The following is a 17556-nucleotide window of genomic DNA, read 5'->3' as shown; positions in this document are numbered from 1 at the left end:
CGCAACAATGACACGCTGTAATGTTGTGCTATTTAGACGCCTTCGCATGTAATCGCGTTGGGAAGTGAAAGCATTTAATTTAATGTCACAACACACTGACTACAGTCATGCATACTGGAAGTCTTATTTAAATATGAATAGGAACCACAGACTAATTGTACAGTTCTATGTGAGGGTAGAAGGAAGGTTGAGTGTTACGGTGATGAACGATGTTCTGAGCATGGAGGAGAGCGCTACCAGCGCAGAAAGGGTTAAGAGAGGATACAGCAGGTTATCATCCAGAGGTCAAAGCCCACGGGTGTTGCGTAACCACATCCACAACAAAATCCGTGTGGTGGAATGTGACCTGCATCCTGATTTGGTGATGCTGCAAAGTCTCTCACACACACACACACACACACACACACACACACACACACGCTCACACCTGCAGCCTCAGCCATATCATAACCGTTGTTACACAACGCAATTTCTCATCTATCTTAATGAAAACTCAGATTGCTGGTGTCCAGAACATGAGACCCAGATGAGCAGCATGTCCGAACGTCCTCAAAACACGTTGAACTTTACGGTTAGTGACCTAGATGGCCATGACCTCAGCAGTTTGCACACCTCGTGTCTTTCATTTGTGAACAGAAATAAAAAAAGGTGTTAATTATATCTCAGTCTTTAAAAACAACACCTAGTGACTGCAGTCATGTAGTATCTATGCATGTAGTAAAATGCTGAATTTGGTTCTTAAAAACACATTAAAGTGTTTCTTCACACATGAAGAAATACTGAAGTAAAATACTAATACATGTGCTTAAAATCTTGAATACAGTACTGGACCCATATAAATAGAATAGAAGTAAAACAGACAATAAAAAGATCCAGTGACCACATCTTGCTAGCGGAATGGTATAAAAATATTTTTTTCATGTAAATTATTGCCTAAAATCTATACAAAAACAGGATAATAACACACCTGCAAACTTATGTATCTTGTCTCCTACCGACAGTCACAGTTGGTTACTTTGATTATTGATTCATGAACAGTATTAAAAAAATCCATTAGTTGAAAAAAACATTTTCAAGGCTCTCTGGGTCCTCCATATAGTCAAGGCTATGTGTCTGCAAAGAAAACGGTTACCTAACTCATTTCCCCGACCTCTTGTTTTGATCCTCTGGGAACATTACAAGCTGGTGTTGCATATCAGCAGTAGATGCTACCTAGACAGAAACAGGATAATCCATTTTATTTCTAGAGGCCTAACATCATAAGATCAGTATGCCAGAAATATGGCTTTGGTTGTTAAATCCCGAGACGCCAATCTGTACAGAGACTTGTTATGTAAGCTCTGGTGTAAAAAAAACCTTTTTTCCCAGTATTTTAATATAGAAAGTTATACACACATTCAAAATGAGACTTTTATAATGTTAAATACCATCAGTGCATTTCAACAATTTCTTATCTTGCTTACAATCAATCCTAGGTACAATCTCTTCCAAAGTAAAGGCAACATTTTTTTGAAAAACACAAACTTTTTAATTTCACATTTTTATTGTTCATCATAATGATACAGCATCACTGATACAAAAAACATCCCCTTTTGTTTGGGTAAAATTACAACTCTGTTCGGCCAGATCCACAGGAAGCAGAGACACTGTGAACAGCAGAAACATCAAGCCAGTGCTTCTCCACGGATAGAGGTCCATTTAAAAATAGGGCAGGTGGTGCTGTACAACTCTTTTCTGAACACTGTCAAAATTAGCTGGGGACTTGTCTGCTTTAATAGACCCACAAGATGACTTCTCATCTATGCCAGCACAAAATATGGCAACATTGTACAGCTTGGCTCAATTATGCAAAAGAGGTGAAAAGATTTGTCCAAAAGTGAGAAGAAATATTCATCCAGACCGAATACCTGAGATACTAAAGGGGGGGGGGGGGTGTGTAGAGGTGTGGTGCTGGGATTGTTCTATTAACAAACTTGCCGCCTCTCGTCTTTTCTAAAATGAGCACTTTAAAAAAGACAAAACCCAACCTGAGGAAGAGACGAAGCTGTTGACTGACGGCAGGAGGCTAATGAAGTGACAGCTAAACATTCACGAAGAAAATAAAAGCGAGTGAACCAGATTTTCAAACTGGGAACAATCCATTATTGAACATTCATAGTGGGTCCCGAAGGGGCCGCGTGGACCCTTTCGGTCATGAAGCTTGCTGACTTTAAGGCCGTGGAAAGCTCCAGTTCAAGTAACGTCACGGACATAAAACCGCAGCAAAAATGGGGTTGAAAAAGTTTTTATATGATAACAGAGATATACACCATGAGCCACACTATGATAAGCCACTATGTATCAAGCTCTAGAGCTGTAAAAACAGAATGAATAGCAGAAGAGCCATGAGCTCTTTCAAGAACCTTCCTGTACTGTGGTCACGAAATAATTTGGATAATCTCGTCTTGCTTCTTTTAAGTGTTAATGCACTGTTTTTCAAAAAACAGCAATACTGCTCAACTGTAATTTCAACCCAGTGTTGGTTAGCAGGAATCAATCAGCTACAGACACACATTGACTTGTATTTGAGACTTCTGGGAAAAGCATGTCATGAAGTAGGCAACTGATTCATTTATCCTGATATGAGAAGTTAACATTAAAACATGAAAATGGATATATAGAGACCAGATTTTCTACAAATATACAAGCTTCAAATAAAGAAAACAAAACTACTGTCATACAGCAAGAGAAAAAAATATTCTAATACACGTTATATATATATTTATATACTAAAACAAACTGGATTGCAGAAGACGTGTAAGGCAGAATCCCCCAACAACCCACTCACAATGAGTGTCAGTGTACCATAAAATAAAGATTATTTACAGAGCATTTACAATTGTCCAAAAAGACCATGTTTGTAATCCAAAAACATGCACATAATACACTATTTCATTTGAAATATCAATTTGTTTCATGTTCATAGATCTGCAAAGGATCTATAATTGTTATCCACTTTGGCTGGATGTGTTGGTGACAGTAACAGCTTCGGAAAACGAGGTGATATGAGGTTTCGGTGTTGTTGTGAATGATTTTTTACTAATGGCACCAGTATTAGAAGTTAATTTGAGAACAATGCAAAGGCACAATTTAAAAGAATAATCAATCATTGTTACAAGTTTGATCTGATTATTGATTATGTGTACAACAACGGAGTGAAAACTGAAATGTTACTACGTGATAATCGGTCCACTAAGATCAATAAGTGAATTTTTAGCTAAAAAACACACTATCTGAATTGTCTTGAAGAACTAAACTAAACGTTATCCATCAAAATGTTTTTGAAATCATCTTTAAAGTTCATGTTAGGATTTTAGTAAAGCAATTTGATACATTTGCTGGTTACAAGCAGGTTTTACAGTCTTTAAAATGACTCACATCCTCTGCTTTTATCAATACTTAAGCTAGCCCTGTTGCATCATGAGTGTCATGATGTGTGTGATATTGTTCATGACATTGACATTTAAAAAAGAAAAGAAAGCTTATCCAATTGCTGCAGAGATTGGCACTACTCTCAAGTCAGTATGCTAAAGATGTACCTGTCACCTGAAGACCGTTAGCTAAGCCTTGCATAAAGCCTGAAAGTGTGGGAAAACAGCTAGCCTGGAGGGCTTTGCCCAAAGTGAAAATCCACTAAGCAGCACCTCTAATGCTTTGTAATACAATCGTTATGTCTCATTAGTTGAATTTGTATGAAAACCATAATATAAAAACGTCACGATATCGTTCTACGGGGAGTTAGCAAGCGGTCTTCATGCCAAGCTAATTGCCTGCTAGCTGTAACGTTAGCTTCATAATTAGCGTACAGACATGAGAGCGGTATTAATCTTTCTCATCTAACTCACAGCAAAATATCACAAAAAAATAAGGTGTCTCCTTACATTACATTTGGAGAGAATAAGGGTTTTCTTTCAGAAGGCATGAGGATAGTATGGCATGAGTTCAAAATATTTCACTACAATCTTAGCAAAATTTTGAGTTGGCTCTTTCAAGTTTGGCTCTTTTGGTTGAATTTAATTCACTATTGAATTGTCCAATTGCAATTATGTAATCTGTATATTTTAAAATAACTTATGGCCCTAGATGAAAGGCCAAATAAATGTTGGAATTGATCACTTAGCTTCATAAAACCTGGAAAAATGGAAAAGAGCCGTATAAAGCAAAGTATGATATTTTGTACAACCCTTTTTAAGTAGACAAACTAAATGATGTACATCTTGAAAGTTCATATCCCTCGGCGACAGTAATACTGAGTGTGTATGAACTAGATCGACTTTAGTATGTGCATGTAGACTTTGGCAAAGCTTCTGATTGTTAACGTGTGGCAGAGCAGCAAAACAACTTTCCTGAATAAAAGTTGTACACGGTTTAATTGCATTTCATAATTTACCTTTTTACCATTTTGAGATGAGCCGAAAATACGGGTGCAGATGTGTTTTCACCAAGCCTATATGTGTGCGTGTGTGTGCAGTGTGCTAGCTCCACACACAAAGTGAAACATAATGCTAGAAGTGCTCCGTGTTTCATGGAGGACGACACACTCCACCTCCGATTGTCTTCTTCAAGTACACAGAGGACTGAGGGACTCGCATTGTCTTTCCAGCCCTGCAAAAAACGCAGTTCATAGATCTGCTTCCGGTGAGGGCTGTACAGTATGTGTTTGTTCCTTCTCTTCATAGCTGGAAATATTATGGAAGAGGACAATGATTTCACACTGTTGGTGGCACGTTAAAACAGAGTCCTGTATCCCCCCCCCCCTCTCTGGATTTTGATTCTCGGGTTTGTGCTGTCTAATTCAGAACTTTACAGCAACAACAATAAAAAAACAAAACCACTAAAAGAACTGAAACTGAGCAAAAAGTTATATTCTCTGGGTGAGTAAACTGTAGATGTCTTAACCCGGTGCAGCACATTATGTCCATTTGTTTATAATTGACGTTTGTGATTTGGAGAAGGGAAGGGAACCACTGATGAACCCCGTTCCCAGATGTTGGACCAGCTGAGGCTGGGTGGGGAACGGGGTGCACTGTTAAATGTGAATCTGAGGAGGGAAGAGGGGGCTTAGTGACCGCCGCTTGAGCCTGGGGGGTTGTGGACCCAGTCGAGGACGATGAGTGACAGGCTGCCAATCATGAAGATGATTCCCACGATGAGGAAGATGGTCGCCTGAGGGGAGAGAGACATTAAGAGAGCCAGGTTAATTGTGTGATCACGCACAGCGGAGGGGGCTGTTGAAATTTGTGACGAGTCACGTTTTGAAAGTGTTATTCGCCCCTCGAGAGAAAGAGTGAGAAAAATGATACATTGAGAAAGACGTTGAGAATGTGTATGTATGTGTGTGTGTGTGTGTGTCATCACACTTACTCCGATCTTCTGCGGGGAGCGGAACGGCACTGATTTTACCAGGCGGATGTAAAAGGCAGCAGGTAGGATGAAGATGAGCATAGTGGCTGCAGAGGAACCTGCATAAAAAAAAGAGTGATTTAGCGAATTGTAGTTTTCAGACAATTGCTATTTGAAATATTAGATATTGAGGTAAAGTTTATGTTTTTTTTTTGAGTGTACAGGAAAACAATACATGTAAATCCCCGCCATAAGTAATTCTAAATAAATAGTTATACACGATGGAGAACTGGTATTTTTAGCTATGAGACGATGTGCGTAAACGCTGCCGCTTAACGTCAGGGAGAGGTGTCTACATATTTGTAAGTTCCTGTGTTTCCATGTGTTGGCAGCGAGAATGTGAGTGTTTAGATCCAGTAGTCACAAAGGACTCAAGTGACTGCATAACTGACTTGACCCGACTCTTTAAGCTTCTGTACTTCCAACATCTTTACTTAATAAAACGACCGGAACGGCCTAACTCAATGTTATCATTCCTCATATATATATATATATATATATATATATATATATATATATCAGTCATGGTTTTATTGTCTGTAAACCAAATCCTCCTCATCATATTATGACATTTTTTCGTTTTATAAAAAAAAACAAAAAACAACTGTTACACAGATCCTTTCGTGTGCGTCAAAGACTCACCGATGAAGCCGAAGATGTCCCTGATGGTGGGGACGAAGATGACCAACAAGTTGTTGAATGCCAGGATGGCGGCGGCGATCAGCATGTGGCGAATCCAGCTGAACTCTCGCCCACTGAACAGCAGCGTGGTGATGGAGGAGCGGATCTGGGGGGGAGAGAAACAACATAGTATTGATATTGAAGTCCCTGGCTTCATCATATGGATTCAGACAAAGCGGTTCATTTATATCATAACAAGGTTGTATTAAGTTCACCAACAACTGACTGAGATCAGGGGAACGTGTAACTTTTGTGACTTCAAAAGTATCAGTTTGGTTTGCAAAATGAAAATAATGATTAAATCATGATAACAAAAAATATTAAAAGTCCAACACTAAACCCACAAACAACAGTCTGCACGTCTGCTGGCCTGTGGTCGAGGCTGATTCCCAAACTTGGCCACTGACTGAAGTGTGTCAAGTGCTACGAGGCAAGTGTGTGTGATCGTGTGTGTGTGTGTGTGTGTGTGTGTGTGTGTGTGTGTGTGTGTGTGTGTGTGTAACGGAGAGAACCAGAAGATCCCAGCTAAGACGCCTGGCGCTGCTGAGCCACAGGCAGCTTTGTTCAAGCCTCCAGTGGGTGAAAGGTCGTGGTTATCAGGTGAAACCTGAGGCTCTGTCAGCTCGCAGGCCACCGAGGGGGATGGTTACAAGGGGCGGTGCTTACAGCGCCCATTGAAAAAGCCTCGGGGGATTATCTCCCACGGCGTAATGGTAGCATGGGATTGCATCAGCCGGCAGTGAGAGGAGGGCGGGCTCGCCTGCAGGAGGGAGGTGTGTCTTCACACGAAGCAGCTATTGTCACTTGCAGTTCACTTTTTTTCTTTTACTATCTTGCTTCCTCTTTTACTTACTACTCCCGCATTAAGGGAGATGAGGGCCCACCAGTCACCACGACAACACATTTAATTACAGCTCTGGCCGACACTTTGTATGTGAAGAATGAAATAAGAGATGCAAATGGAGTTTAAGTGAAATTAACTTTTGCATTGAGTTAACCTGAACAGGAAGAAGCATGTGCATTCCAGAGCCGCTGCTGGTGGAACACCACATGCCGTCTTTGTAACCTTTCAAGTCTGACTTAAGCTCAAGATTTACATCCAGTTAGCATGGCACAGTGGAAAAAAATAAATCACATTAACTGGATTTTCTGCGCTGTCAGATTGAACCAGGTGACCTCCATCATGACTGTGAGGAGGCATCGGGATGGCCTCTGCGCTTCACTGTTCGCTCCCCAAAATAAAATGTCTCCACTTCGAGCCAAAATTAATTTTGTATGGGAGATATAGACAATAATTTAACTGCATCCCTCCTCATATTCTACAAATGTGCCCCGTCTTCCCACCAGCTGTTGCATAATCAGGATCGGCTTGGAAAAGTAGAGCCTGGACGCGGCATTTCTCTCCAAGGCCCCAAACTATTCAGCACCCAACTGTTACCTGGTGCAAAGCCTTTGGAGTTTACTGTGTTTGCACACTTTTCTAGCTCCTGACTCTTTACCTGTCAGAGGCCTGCACACACAGTATGTGGATGGACTAGTTGTAGGCAGCCAGATTTAGCCAGCCACAACTGGGTTCAGCCAGTTAGCAACAAACCTGGGACTTAGATCATCGCTATGTAAGCTTGTTCTGCGAAAAGACGCGGATAAAAACAAACCATTTCCTGCAAACAAGGGTTATGTTAAGTCAAGATTCGTGCACGTATGGAAGTGCTCTAGTATTTTCAAAGCAAAAGCAGACACTGTGTGACAGCGGTTAAATATAACATATTTCATGCTGGGCGTGAAATTAAACTACATGCAGAAGTGAAAGAGTCCCCTTTTAAGTAATATCGCAAACAAGAAACGCCACATCAAGATCTTTTCGACCACATTGACACTGGAGTTACTTGAAACTAGACAGCCAAACAAGAAAGAAAAAAAATAAGGCTTGTTTCAAAATCTGCACCAAAACACATTCTAGAGCTCTAATTGCCTCTGACTTTGAGGAAAAGAGCTGCAGTGCATGTGGACCAGTAGACTTAGAAAGTGAGAAAACTCAAGACTGTTTATTAATAACACTATTAACATTAATTCAATAACTTCAATTGATGATGATTAAAGTTAGACCAATCCATCTTTATTGACGAGGAGGAGAAACAACAGTAAAAACCTGGCAACCCAAAATGTGTCATAATCAATGTTTATAATCCTGCAGACACCAGCAGTTATGGCTAATTATTATAACTGATCTGCAAAGCATTAGTATTATAATTAAAGGTTAATAAAGTCTAGTTACACTCTACAAACCCTTTATAAAGGGTGCATTACTTTAAAGAGGGACCGAAATGTCAAAAGAAGCTTTTAACAATGTCCTTGGAAGGCAAACAGTTCTTTTGTCTAAATGTCAGTCACAAATCTAAGCTAACGCAGAGATAAACACAGTAAACGGTGGGTTGAATAATGCTGCTAATAGCACGCAAGCTAGTTGTTACTAGCTAATTAACAAGCTATACTTTTATCGCAGTGTTTGAAATGGTGATGTCTTTACTGCGTTATTGTTGTGTGCGTGAAAACCGAAGATGGTTCCACTTTTTTAAAATTTAAGAAGAAATAAAATTAAAATTAAATTAAATTAAAGTAAAATAAAAAATATCCACCAACCAGACAGAAAACGTTTAGCAAGATTAGCTAACCGCAAATATTCAAGACTAAAAAGTAAAAAGTAAGGAGGGAGAAACCAGCTAACTTCAGAGACAAGCGCTCAATGTAGCGCTACTCAAGGCCTGGACTGAGACTGAAATCTTACTACGTGATGGTGGGACACAAAGGTGACGGTGGTGCTGTTAATCGGCTCGTTTGCAGCCGTCACCCATGGTTTCAATCTCCAGCTGGAGCCTGAGAACTGGGGCATGTTTGACTCCACATGAAGCCCTTTCATTATGTACTGGATCCTGGCAAAGCCCTGTGCGATCTGGCCTCTGTTAGCATCTATCCTTCACGTGACTGCACACACACACACTCACACACTCACACACACACACACACACACACACACACACACACACACACACACACCTCAATATATATCTCCAAACTTACACTCCCCCACACACACACACACACACACACACACACACACACACACACACACACACTAAGTCTCCCCTCTCTCACAGAAAACTTCCCCACTGGAGCCAAGGACAGCAGACAAAGCGAATGTTAATCTCTCTAGCTGAAGGTAGGCAGCATTTCCATTGCGAAATGAAGGTCAGGAGGATTCAAGGCGAGATTCTAAAATGTCAAACGGAAAGTTGGCAGAGGGCGATGATGCGACCAAGTAGTTCTTTTGATCCGAGGCCTCGCGCACCTCCAAGGTCGCCAATCTTTCGACCACGTTACAGCAACGGCGTTTAATTCACTGCAGGGATAGCGACAGTTGGTAAATTGAACATTCCCAACTCTTTTTTCTAATCAGAAATCCGTGCACAAAATCAACTTTATTGCACTTCACTCTTCAACAGCATTAGCTAAGGTCAGCCATTTCACATTACTGTCTCTCAGTACTGACACCTTTTTTTAAAGAGGAATCCATGCAGGTAAAAACAAGCCAAAACCAGTTTGCAACATATTTGCATGACATTTTCTTCTTCTGTTGTTCCTGTTGTAAGTGGCTGCAGGGGGACAGGACCCCTAACCCTGGCTGCGTTTTTCTGCCTTTCTCTTTCACTAATCGGCATGCACCACAGCTGCTTTGCCGCATCCCATTTCAGTCTTGTGTTTGTCCGTCCTTATCGAATGTTTATCTCCTCTGTTATCTCCCTCACTCCCCCTTCTGCATTTCAAATACATTTGAAATGTATTCATTGTGAGCGCCAGTCGCAATCAAGAGATTTGGAGTCAAATAAAAATAGCTGGGCATCAAGGTTCCGCTTTCTAGCGGCCACGAATACGTTGGTGCCAGAAAAAGGAACAGACAGACACATGCATGTAATTGCATGTTTGCAGTTAACCAGACAAACTATGGGTTTGCCTTTTTGTTTTTTTCTGAGAAAGTATCAACTGGGAGAATATAAAAAAGCCCAAATATTAGTCCTGTTTTGAAAGAGTTATTGTTTTTAACTTTCATACCACATGCAGATTTCTATCAGTTCTGTTTGTATTTAGAGGCTTGTGTAGCCCCCCGCGATGCGAGCTCACCCCCTGTCTCACTGGCTCCGCCTCTCTATCTCCCTGAAGAGTGAGGGTTTTTCCACTGTCCACTCTGAGCCTGTAAACTTCCACTGCAGCGAGAGGACGATCCCCCCCCCCCCCCCCCCCCAATACTGAAAATACAGCAGTATCTTCTGCGAGTGTACCTATGTGTTAGTTGGGGGGATATTGGAGGAACTCATCAGCTATATGGCTAAAATGAACAGGATGTGTGTTTTAGATACAAGACAATGAATACAAAGGCGCTCAGATAAGTGTGCATATTTATAATCTGTAACTATGTATCAATGTGTGCGTGTGTGCTGTGTCCAGCCATAACATGCAGTCATTGCTGCATCATTCTCTGTCAGCACTTTCTTGTGACTGAATGTCAACGTCTCTGCTGCCCCCCGGTGGCTGCCTGCTGTGCCTGCGGCCACTTCAGAAATGATTGACAAATTAGCAGATGTTTGTTATGTCTTTACATAAATCAGTTTGTGTGTGTGTGTGTGTGCGTGTGTGTGAATGGAAGCTAAAACAGGGCATGCAGACTTCCTCTGGCCAGCGGCCATTTTTGTTCTCGTCATGTCAGTCAAGGACCAAGCTAAAATTAGCCCGTGCACATATATGGGGCGGGAAAGAAGAGGAGTGTGCATACGTATGTGTAAATGAATGTGACTGGGAGTACAAGTCGGTAACCTTTGACCCCAGCTTGAGAGAAAATGGGGAAACAGACAAAAAAAAAAAAAGGTAAGAGAGGCTCTACTGTTGAGGTCTCTAAGTGTGCCTCCTCGGTGTAATTGAGAGGCGTGGCCGTTTTTGACCTCAGCCTGCGTGCTCTGGGATCTGAGATGACGACACAGGTCGAGTGCCAAACCGAACAGTGTGTTCTTTTTTTCTTTTCTTACCAAACTGCCAGGAAAAAACCCCAACTGCGTACCAGAAAACAACTGCAAAAAAGACTGACTGCAGCAAACACAAAACACAGTCTGTGAGCAGAATGACCCAAAGTGGCAGTAACGTGTTCCTGAATAAATGGTTTAACAAGAAGCTGGTTGGCGTCGGGTGGAACGTGGCGGCCAGAAACCTAATTACTAGGGCGGTGTATGTTTGTGTGTGTCGGCACAGCATGTTCTTGCGCTCTGACGTGAATCAAAATATAACAGCGGTTTCAATTGAACAATGAGAGTTGAAAGACAAAAAAGACGCTGTGAGGGAGATTGTTTTGCTCCCCCCCCCTATCTCCTCTGAGAAAACCGGCAACACAAACTTATAAGGCTTTTTAAGAGACAACATGAGTGTGTTTGTGTGTGTGTTTGTGTGAGATGTTACTCACAGGGAACAACACGATGGGAACAGTCAGAGTGACGGCGGTGAGAACAGCCAAACGCACCAGCAGCAACATGGTGTCAAACTTATACACCTTGGTGAAGGTGTGGAGCAACTCTGCCTCCACGTTTTCTGTGTTGGAGGAGAGACAAAGGAAAAATGTAACACTTGATGAGCAAAAGGAGACAGAAGCAATTGGAAAAGCAAAGTACACTGCGGCTTTTGTGTTTGGTTGCCCTTACTGTAAAAGGTGAGGTAGCCAAACAATGCCGACAGCATGTACATGATGAGCATAGTCATGATGGACAGGTTGGAGACGTTCTGCATCTTTTTCCGGCTGCGACTGTGGAAACAACACAGGCATTCAGAGAGGTCACATCGCTTCTAAAAGCTATAGGGTCGAGACTGGCAGTACAGAGAATCGTGGAAAATTACATGCAGATTGAGCTTCTTCTCAACTTAAAAATAAAAGACTGCTCTCACTTACTCTTTAAGCTCACTGTAGATGGGCAGGACCTCAGGGTGGCAGACAAAGGCGAAGGCCAGGATGGGCACCGTGTATGCCGTCTGGGGAGAAAAAAATGCACAGAAAATGTTGGATTGAAACACCTAACAATGGATAGTGCTGTGTTTTCACAGCTAAGGAAAAAGGACTGAAGCACAGAGGACACTGTCGCTTTAAAACCCTTAAAAAACCTTTATCCTGTGCCTGAACTCCTAAAACTACAACTGGCATGTGATTAAACGCCCCAAACATAGCACAAAACAAGATGAGTACCTACTTTGGTAGTCATCTCATCAAAGACTGTAAAATTACCACTTCCCCTGCTAAACAATCTGAAAATCAAAACCTCTGTGAATCACGTTAGCACAGCTAACCCCATGAGAACATAATGCTACATGTCATATTCCTATGCTGATTTATGATCAATTGGGCACAGATACAAATCCCTAAACCCACACACACACACACACACACACACACACACACACACACACACAAAAATGACAAAACACACCCTGAAATAACCCCACCTTTGCCAAACATGTCTTGGCTTATTCCTGGTATTCTGCTTCTGTTGGATTTGGTTGTAAGATGTGTATAAGCCCAAATGTCTCAAATAGTTTCCGACAAACGTGGAGTATTCACGTCGATGAACAATGTCTCCACTCACTCCCCATTTAACAGTTCACCTTAGAAAAGGAGACTTAATCCTGCCATTACATTCAATGATTAAAATGGTAAACTTAACCAACGAAGGAGCCATTGCGTAAATTGACACACCTTCACAAAACACGGCTGCACTTCAAGAGTCGCCGGCTGCAATTCAAGAGTCGCACCCTTTTAACCTTCTGCCATTGAGACTTAAAAAGAGCTCACGTATATACAACACTGCAAGTTGGACAAAGGTTTCTGTGCTAGCGCTACTGCCGTGTGCTACTGCCGTGTGCTACTGCTGGCCTCACCTGTGAGTTGAAGACAAAGTATTTGGGCGTGCACATCTCCTCGTCGTCGGGGTGGGGCTCCACGTGAACGCCGGTGGAGTAGTGAGCGTCGTGGCTGCCGAGTACCGCCGGGGAGACGTCTGACCGGGAGAAATCCATGTGCGCCGTGTGGTTCAGCCCCGGCATGTCCGAGGCGTTCATGCTGAGGTTGGCCGAGTGGTGGTAAAAGAAGGGAAGAGGGCAGGGCAGCTGGGTCTTCTTGTAGATCATCTGGGAAAGAACAACATGAAGTCACGACTGGTGCACTAAAAATAAAATAAAATTCACTTCAATACACTTCACAAGAGTTAGCATTGTGGCGGTAGTGTATTTGCTAGATCTACATTTACAGTCACAGGTTTCTAAACGGGGCACTGAGACAGTGTACCACACCCTGTGGTGGCCATATTGGACTGGGTCAAATGACAGCTAGTTAGCAAGTTAACAATCTTCTTCTGCTTTGTCATTGAAACTGCATTTACTGATTTTCTTTTTTGGGGCAATAGAAACAAACTGTGAACACAACAGCGACCCCTTTCACATACACGTAGTCATTGCATCCATTCTTAAAATCAAAAAAGAGCAGCTTTAATACATCTTATTAGCAGATGTGCTGTAGACAAATGCCTGGTGTGCCTTTAAGAGTAGCTAACCCATTTGAGCCCGCAAATTCAATTTTAAATTCCTTTTGGTGGAAGTGATTTCTAGGCCTACGGCCAAATCTGATGACATTTTTCAAAACCGGTCAAAAAGTTTGGCTGAGAAGTGAGTTTTCTTATCATACTATATTTAGTCATTGGGCTACAGCTATGACAGAGCCCAAAACATAGACCTGACCTTACACAAAGCCACATAGTTCTGTGCAAGCCTGACCCGAGCCTGGACCACGGCAGCAGTTTTGGGCCCAAGCCAGCTAAAAAAACCTGGATTTCCACTGTAAAAACTAAATATACTGCATATAAAAACTGTGTTACAAGCTAAAGACAACTAAAGTAATTCTAGTGCAGTAACGGATATTCCGACATCTGCCCAGATTATTAGGTCTGCTTATAAAACAAAAAAACCCACTGGGAAATTGTCATGAACCCGACCCAATTGTGTTAGGGCAGACAATCAAAGCTCAACTTCGGGCACATGGAAGGACTGTTTTATAAATATATTTTATTATATTGTAGGACAAAAACGGTAGTCCCCCAAGTCTAAATAGAGTATGGCAATAGTTGTATCTCATAAACTACAAGGAGCACAATCAAGTATTTGGTATCCATGGACTCATAACAAGAATGTGAAAGATATGCACACATATGCAGTGTAAAAAACAAACCAAAAAAGTCCTGACTTTGACTAGCGATAAAAGTGTGAATTTTCATGTGATCTAAAAAAGTCAAAGTTGTACGGTAAGATGACGTACCAGGTTTTACAGACTTTAGACCAATCAGAACTATGTTGTGGCATTCTTCCTTATCATACTAAATGTAGTCATTGGGTACAAATGGGATGCCTGAATCCCAAACAGTGCTTATGGTTTTTGGAAATCTTTTAGGGAGGTGAACTTACCACACACAGGAAAAAGACCATGCAGGAGAGGGAGAAGCCGCTGGTGTAGCCCAGGTAGCCTGTATAGCAGACAGCATCGGTGAGACGAGGCACCAGTTACTCATCTAATGCTGTGCAACAGTTTGCTATTCTTACGCTGCCACCTCAGCTCATCAGATCGATGTTATTTGAGGATGTGGGTCACAATTTAGAATGAGATGTGACCCACATCCTCAAATAACATCGATCTGATACAGTTCAGATTAGAGCTGCAGGCGTGAGTGAAGCCTTTAGGGTTCGGACGAAAAGGTGTCCAAACCCTAATACCCAGGAATACAAATCTAACGAATGAGCACCCCTGAATCCTAATTTCTCTTGCCATTTGTTCATTAAACTTTCGACACATGGCGTTGATGCTTTTTGCGTCTTTATGTCTAACTGTTTTAATTACATAATCTGTGCATTGGGCTCAGTGTGCAGAATCCTGGAGCTGAGCCAGTTGAGGCGGATCTGACTCTTGTGTTCATAAATCACATCTGGGTGGCGGAGCTGACTGCAAGCTTAATGGCAGTGTTGCGTTACTGTAACTCCCAACTGCGAGTGCTGACTAAGGGCTCCACTAATGTTGCATTACTAGGTGGTTACAGACAGCTGCAGAAACGTAGATCCTGCCTTTTAGAAGTCAACGGCAGTATTAGAAGTATTGGAATTACAGAGCATGTGGCAAAATAGTTGAACAATATACAATTCAATGGTGCAAAGTGAGTCCTTACCCAGATTTTTGAGCAGAGACAAAGGTAGGATGATTCCTATTGACACGAACACCACCAGGTAGTTCCCATTCAGGTACCACTCACTGCAAGCACAGCACATGAGGTTAAAAGGAGCTCAGGGCCTCGACTGTACACACTGCACACATTGAACCTCCAAAAGCACACACACACACACTCACCCAGAGATTTCCTCCAAACCCAGAAAGGCACGTATCACTTCGGGCAGCTCGTACTTCACAATGAAGAGGTAGCTGGACATGGCTGTAGGACATGACGCAGAGCGCTTAGGATTTCAAACAGTACACTCACACATAGCTTTCGCAAATCAAGCTGAGACACACAGGCAAAATTCACTGCCTACCTCCAATATTCTGCATGATTATGGATCCGAACGCTGCGATTTTCCCAGGCCAACCGAATGCTCTCTCTCCCAGCTTCTCGTAGATGAGGGATCCTGCCATGACGGAGAAGTTGAATTAGTCATGGAGAACACTTCAGGCATCACAACAAAAGCAGAGACAATGAGAGTAACAGGAAATACAGATCAGGTGTATTTTACACTGTCACTTCTGCTGTTCTTACTTTATTCCTTTAAAATCACCAAATCTAATACTGCTTCTGATGGCCAAAAGGGAGAAGTGCATGAATACAGAAATATAGTTTTGCCAATAAAAAATATTTGACTCTAAATGGACCATAATTTACTAAATGCTGTATTAAAGAAGACTTGAAACTAGAGATTGAGACCATCAACTCATGTTTACAATGTTTACTGAGGTAATAAATCTAGAGAGAAGTAGAGTAATTTGCTCATAGACTTCTATACAATCAGACTTATTTTTGCAACCAGAGGAGCCACCCCCTGATGGCTATTAGAGGGAATGAAAGTTTAAAGCACTTCCGCATCGGCTTCACTCTTTAGACCTGGAGGTTGCAACCTGTTTTCAACCTTTTTTTGGGGGCTTGTGACCCCTTAATACGAGACAATATCTCCTTGTGACACCGTGTCTATAAATTGTGAGCAGTTCAGTCAAAGACATTGTTCCATTTGAATAACTTTTAGAGGCCCGTAGAGGTAAAAGCATTGGACATTAACAGTAATTTACAAAAAAAAGCAGCAAAGATTAGAGAAAAGTCTGAAGAATAAACATGATTTTGTACAGAAGGATTTGGTGATCAATCTGAAGCGGACTTAAAGTACCCACCTCCTTCTTTAGCTGTCATAAGGAGCAGATGCACAGAATATAAGGAGAGGATGGCCACTCCGACGAGGAGGATTCTGCACAGACAGGGAAAGCAAATGTCCGCGATTAGTGCAAAATGTAAACATTTAAACAACCCGTGCATGAAGTCAGCTTTGGTATCTTGAAGGAAGAGAAAAGTCAACAGGGTGAAGACGGTCTTTATGCTGGTGGTGCGGGAAATGTATGAGTTACCTCTACTGACAGAAGATGGCAGGAGTTCATTATAATTCCCTTTTTTGCTATCATTTTTCAGCAGCTGCAATATTTCTCCACGGCATTGACACTGAGCTTCAGCTCATGAGGCGGCCACGCAGAGGGGGCATGGATAACGAACAGAGGGGGGCTGCATGGGTTGGATGAGGGGTGTAGAATGACAGCGGGGTGTCGGATGTTGGAGGGCAACCATGGGTGCTAATAATGCATGTGCACGGGGCAGACGGAGCTGGCAGAGTAACGGAAGGCACAGGGTGCAGGAGTTCAAACGTTTGCAGGGCTCCTCTGTATTTTAGGTGTTGATGTGATTTTAATTTACATGTGTTTTGCTTCAGCTAGCTCCAGACCCTGCGCCAGTAAAAGCTCCAAAGTGTGTGTTGAGTAAATTATGACCCTTAAATTTAAACACATTCAATTCAGATTCATTCAATGACAGGCAGTGATAGGTGAGGGTAAGCCAAATATTTAATTTAGTCATTACAGCTGACAGCGGCATAACACATCTTTACAGTCAAGTTAATTTATTTCAGAAGTGACCCTTGGTCAAAAGTATGGTTCCTAGTAGAGCCCTACATTGACCAAAAACTCCAGTCCTGGCCCTGGCTTGCTATGCCCTAGCCCGACAAAGTCTGCAATTTCTCAGCCCGAGCCCGATACCAATCAGTTTAAGCTAAAATGCATGTTAA

At 42.0% G+C, this 17556-nt stretch overlaps 1 protein-coding gene across 3 annotated transcripts in view; it reads right to left on the bottom strand.

Annotated features, from left to right (window-relative positions):
* Positions 1 to 1524: 1524 nt before the first annotated feature.
* The window catches only part of slc38a4 (solute carrier family 38 member 4), a 33914-nt gene continuing 17882 nt past the window's right edge, over positions 1525 to 17556 (bottom strand). For all 3 annotated transcript variants that reach the window (XM_068716963.1, XM_068716962.1, XM_068716961.1), the window contains exons 5-16: positions 16619 to 16692; positions 15775 to 15867; positions 15593 to 15674; positions 15414 to 15496; positions 14662 to 14720; positions 13087 to 13335; positions 12107 to 12186; positions 11862 to 11962; positions 11627 to 11751; positions 6085 to 6229; positions 5404 to 5501; positions 1525 to 5205 (exon numbers count right to left, since the gene is read on the bottom strand). In XM_068716963.1, coding sequence (XP_068573064.1) covers positions 5101 to 5205; positions 5404 to 5501; positions 6085 to 6229; positions 11627 to 11751; positions 11862 to 11962; positions 12107 to 12186; positions 13087 to 13335; positions 14662 to 14720; positions 15414 to 15496; positions 15593 to 15674; positions 15775 to 15867; positions 16619 to 16692 — 1294 coding nt within the window. In that variant the 3' untranslated portion in view covers positions 1525 to 5100. The remainder of the gene's footprint in view (positions 5206 to 5403; positions 5502 to 6084; positions 6230 to 11626; positions 11752 to 11861; positions 11963 to 12106; positions 12187 to 13086; positions 13336 to 14661; positions 14721 to 15413; positions 15497 to 15592; positions 15675 to 15774; positions 15868 to 16618; positions 16693 to 17556) is intronic.

Source organism: Cebidichthys violaceus, unplaced genomic scaffold (genome assembly GCF_023349555.1).
Source record: "Cebidichthys violaceus isolate CVI_PGR_0920_01 unplaced genomic scaffold, fCebVio1.0.p SCAF_21, whole genome shotgun sequence".
NCBI lineage: Eukaryota > Metazoa > Chordata > Actinopteri > Perciformes > Stichaeidae > Cebidichthys > Cebidichthys violaceus.
This window is presented reverse-complemented; position numbering and strand designations above follow the sequence as displayed.